Source organism: Meleagris gallopavo, chromosome 1 (genome assembly GCF_000146605.3).
Source record: "Meleagris gallopavo isolate NT-WF06-2002-E0010 breed Aviagen turkey brand Nicholas breeding stock chromosome 1, Turkey_5.1, whole genome shotgun sequence".
Taxonomy (NCBI): Eukaryota; Metazoa; Chordata; class Aves; order Galliformes; family Phasianidae; genus Meleagris; species Meleagris gallopavo.
Genome location: NC_015011.2, coordinates 189,118,034 through 189,123,087, shown reverse-complemented (window position 1 = coordinate 189,123,087; position 5,054 = coordinate 189,118,034). Strand labels below are relative to the sequence as shown.

General features: G+C 51.7%; 1 protein-coding gene across 1 annotated transcript in view; it reads left to right on the top strand.

Annotated features, from left to right (window-relative positions):
* LOC100546637 (olfactory receptor 52R1) overlaps nucleotides 1-5,054 on the top strand; it is a 6,154-nt gene that overhangs the window by 284 nt on the left and 816 nt on the right. The window contains exon 2 of the mRNA XM_031552105.1: nucleotides 631-690. Within this exon, the coding sequence (XP_031407965.1) occupies nucleotides 631-690 (60 nt within the window). The remainder of the gene's footprint in view (nucleotides 1-630; nucleotides 691-5,054) is intronic.

Genomic DNA, 5,054 nt, shown 5'->3' with positions numbered 1-5,054 from the left:
GGTAATGGGAGATGCTGAGAAGGTGGAGATGCTGAACTCCTCTTGCTTCGGCCTTCACTTCAGTGTCTGGCCCCCTCGGGGTCTCCTGGACACTGGAGGGAAGAGAGAGAGCCTGGGAATCCGAGAGCTTCTCCCTGGGTTGTGGAGGGAGTGCTCCCAGAGCATCTGGGTGGGATGCACGTGCACAAATCCATGGGCCTGGATGGGATGCTGAGGGAGCTGGCAGAGGAGATTGCCAAACCACTCTCAGTCTGGGTGGATGGGGGAGAGCAGTGGACGTCAACTACCTTGACTTCAGCAAGGCTTCTGATACAGTCTCCCACGACATCCTGAAATTGAAGCTGAGAAAGTGTGGGATAATGAGTGGACGCCGAGGTGGGCTGAGAACTGGCTGACTGGCCGAGCTCAGAGGGTTGTGATCAGTGTGGCAGTGTCCCGCTGAAGGCCCGTGACGAGCAGTGTACCCCGGGGGTCAGGGTTGGGTCATCTCCCATTCCTACTGTGAACACATGGCCGTGGTGAAGCTGGTATGCGAGGACACCAGTGTCAATGCTGCCTATGGCATCTTTGTGGCTTTTGCGGTGATAGGAGTTGACCTTACAGTGATTGCTGTGTCCTACACCATGATCCTGTGGGTGGTACTGAAGCTGTCATCATCTGACACTCAGCTCAAGGCCTTTAACACATGTGTATCCCACATCTGTGTCATCCTTGCGTTTTATGTCTCTGCCTTATTCACATCTCTCGCCCACCGGTTTGGACACAGCATCCCCCAGCACGTCCATATATTGGTGGCCCACCTCTACATGCTGATGCCGCCAACATTAAACCCCATCATTTACGGGGTCAGAACCAAACAACTCAGGGACAAGATAGTTGTCCTCTTAAAGCAGAGGGGAATCTTACCTGTGTCTGTGCGCCATCAACTGAGCTTATAAGTGTTAGATGAAATTTACAGAGTGAACTCTCGGAATCTTTATTTTGAGAAACACCCTTTCCAAATGCATGGAGTACATGGAAAGCATTCCTGCGGAAATTGTTTCTTTTACTTTCACTGTGTAATGAAAGATGACGACAGAAAGAGTTCAGTCTGACTTTTGCATTACACCTCCCAGAATACAGATTCCTGAGTGTTAAAATTCTTTCACTAGTGGGCAAATAAATATTCTTCCTATCACAATATAGAATCATAGAATCATGGAATCATGGAATCACAGAATTGCAAGGCTGGAAATTATCTGCAAGATCATCCGGTCCAACCGTCCTCCTATTGCCACTGCTACCACAGGCACTAAACCTTATCTCTAAGCTCCTCATCCAGGTGTCTCTTGAACACTGCCCGGGATGGCAACTCCACCACCTCCCTGGGCAGCCATTCCAATGTTTAACCACGCTCTGAGAGACAATGTTCTTCCTCACGTCTAGTCTAGACCTCCTCTGCTACAACTTGCAGCCATTTCCTTGGCTCCTGTTTGCTGCCTGGGAGAAGAGGCCAAACCCCTCCTCATCACAACCTCCCTTCAGGAAACTGTAGCGTGCAATGTGGTCTCCCCCGAGCTCCTCTTCTCCACACTGAACAATCCCACCTCCCTCAGCCGCTCCTCATAAGACTTGTGCTCCACACCCCTCACCAGTTTAGTTGCCCTTCTCTGGACACGTTTCATGGCCTCAATGTCTTTCTCACAGTGAGGGACCCAAGACTGAACACAGCACTCGAAGTGCGGCCTCACCAGAGCTGAGTACAGGGGATGATCACCTCCCTGCTCTGCTGGCCGCACCATTTCTGATGCAGGCCTGGATGCCGTTGGCCCTCTTGGCCACCCGGGCACACTGCTGGCACATGTTCAGCATCAATCAATGCCCCCAGGTCCATTTCCACTACAAAGTCATCCCCAGGGCCATAGCATTGCATGGGGATGTTGCGGCCAAAGTGCAGGACCCAGCACTCGGCCCTGTTGAACCTCATCCCATTCACCTCAGCCAAGCCACCCAGCTTATGCAGATCCCTCTGAAGGGCCTCACTACCCACAGGCAGATCGACGCTACCTCCCAACTTGGTGTCATCTGCAAACTTACTGAGGGTGCACTCAATCCCCTATATTTATCCCCACGTCAGTAAAGGTATGAAACAAGATGGCCCCAGTACTGGCCCCTGGGGGACACCACTCGTAACGGGTCGCCAGCTGGACTTCACTCCATTAACCACCACCCGCTGGGCACGGCCCTCAGCCAGTTCCTTACCCAAAGAAGTGTATATCTGTCCAGACCACGGGCAGCCAGTTTCCAAAGAAGAAGAGAGACCGTGTCAGAGGCTTTGCTGAAGTCTGGCTAGACTGCATCAACATCATCTACCAGTCAGGTCGCCCAGTCATAGAAGGAGATGAGGTTGGTCAGGCACGACCTGCCTTTCACAAACCTGTGCTGGCTGGGCCTGATCCCCTGGACACCACGCATGTGCTGTGTGATCTCACCCAAGATGATTTGCTCCACAACTTTCCCTGGCACCGAGGTCAGGCTGACAGGCCTGTAGTTCCCCGGATCCCCCTTATGGCCCTTCTTGTAGATGGGAGTCACATTAGCAAGCCTCCAACCCTGAGGGACCTCTCCAGATAACCACGACCGCTGGTAGGTGGCAGAGAGCGGCTCGACAATCACCCCCACCAGCTCCCTCAGCACCCGAGGTTGTAGGCTGTCCGGTCCCACGTACCAGTGAAAGTCCAGATGGAGGAGGTGCTGTCTAACCGTCTCCATCTGAATCACCGGGGGTGCATTCTGCGTAGCATCCCAGACCTCTGTATCAGGGCATAAAGTGCCCTGAGGATAAGTGATCTGACTGCCAAAGGAAGATGTAAAGAAGGCGTTGAGATCCTCAGCCTTCTCCTTATCCTCAGTGGTCACATTCCCCACTGCATCAAGTGAAGGATGAAAAATTCTCCCTGGTTCTTCTCTTACCGTTGGTACATTTATAAAAGGATTTCTTATTCTCTTTTCCTGCAGTGGCCAATCTGAGTTCAGTTGGGCTTTTGCCCTCCTAACTTCCTCCCTGCATACCTTAGCACCTTCCTTGTAATCTCCCCAAGCAGCGTGTCCCGTCCTCCAGAGAACGTAGACTCTCTTTTCTTCCAGAGTCTCAACAGTACTTCCTGGTTCATCCACGCTGGTCTTCTTCCTCTACGGCTCACCTTACGGCATTCAGGGACAGCCTGTTCTTGTGCCTTATAGATTTCCATCTTGAGGAATGTCCAGGCTTCCTGGACCCCTTTACCCTTAGGGAGCGACTCCCAAGGGACCTGTGCTACAAGCGTCCTGAACAGGTCAAAGTCCGCCCTCTGGAAGTTGAAGAAAGTAGTTTTGCAGGTCACCCACCTGACATCTCCAAGAATGCAGAATTCTACACTTTCATGGTTGCTCTGCCCAAGACTGTTCCCAACCTTCACATCTCCCACCAGTCCTTCTCTGTTACTGAAGAGCAGGTCTTGCAGGGCACCACCCCAGGTAGGCTCTCCTGCCAGCTGAGTAAGGAAGCTATCTTCCACACACTCTAGAAACCTCTTGGATTGCTTCCTCTGCGCTGTTTTACATTTCCAACACGTATCAGGGAAGATGAAGTCTCCCACGAGAACAAGTGCTGCCGATTACACGACGTCCGCAAGCTGCTCACAGAATGCCTCGTTCATCTCTTCATCCTGATTAGGTGGTCTACAACGGACCCCGACCAAGATGTTGCCCCTACAGACCTTCCCCTGATTCTTACCCATACACACTCAACTTCATCATTAACAACCACAGGCTCTTCAACATCAAAACAGTCATTAACATAAAGAGCCACACCACCACCCTTCCTTCCTCGTCTATCCCTTCTGAAAAGCTTGCAGCCGTCCATCACAGCACTCCAGTCACGGCAGTGGTCCCACCATGTTTCAGTAATAGCAACTAGGTCACAGTAAGCCTGCCGCACAATCGCTTCCAGCTCCTCCTGCTTGTTGCCGATGCTGCGTGCACTGGTGTAGCTGCACGTCAGCCAAGTCAGCTGCCTCACCCCCAGTTCAAGCATTGCTCCCCTGGGCTCATCTCTTGTGAGGCCTGTTTTGTCCCCTTCCCCAGTCGTAGCTAGTTTAAAGCACTTTCAATAAGCCCCGCAAGCTCCTGCGCTAGGATTTGTTTCCCCCTTTCGGATAGGTGGGTTCCATGGAGGCACAGCAGGCCAAGGGCCGAGAAAACTGCCCCATGATCAAAGAACCCAAAGTTCTGGCTCCACATCAGCCTCTGAGCCAATTATTCATTGCTTGTGCTTTCCAAGCCCACTCCGTGTCCCTCACTGCGCCTGAACGTACAGAACAAAAAATCACATACTTCCAGTCTGACTCTCAGACTGAGCATCTCCAAAAGACCTTTCTCAGCAGCCCTCGTTATGCCCTCACTGCGTTCTGTGGGCTGTGTGAATGTGCTCAGATGAGAATGACAGCTGTCCTTGTAGAGGAAACGGGGAACAATGAATCTCATGCTCTACATTCACCCTTGTAATTTATGTAGTTTGTGAAGTAGACAAATCCAAAACAATCCTAGAGGAGACAATTCATAAGATCCTACGTAAATGCAAACCTGCTTAAAAAAACAGACTTTCACACGGATTAAATTACTGCTAGTGACCAATCATAGAGAGGTCATTGCTCACAAGACGCGTTCTCCCACCATGGGTCAAATATTCCAATAAACCAGAAAACCTGTTTTCCTAAACCGCTGCCTGGAATGTGAGAAAGGCAGGAGGCTGAACGCGGTGAAACTCAGATGGGGATCCAAATTCAAGTGCTGAATCTGACTTTCACGTGTTCTGCACCTCTGCTCCGTGTGCAACATGAGCAGCGCTACCAGGCGCAGAGGACATCTCCGACCTGGCCTGGCACTGCTCGGAGCTCTCTGTCTCCACAGCAGATGTGACAACGGGGGCTGCCCATGGGGGGCTCTGCTCCCTGCTCTGTGTCTGAGCAGGATACCAGTGGTGAGGCAGGAATATCGTCACAGCTGGTCAGCAAACTCACACACCATTTCTTCCT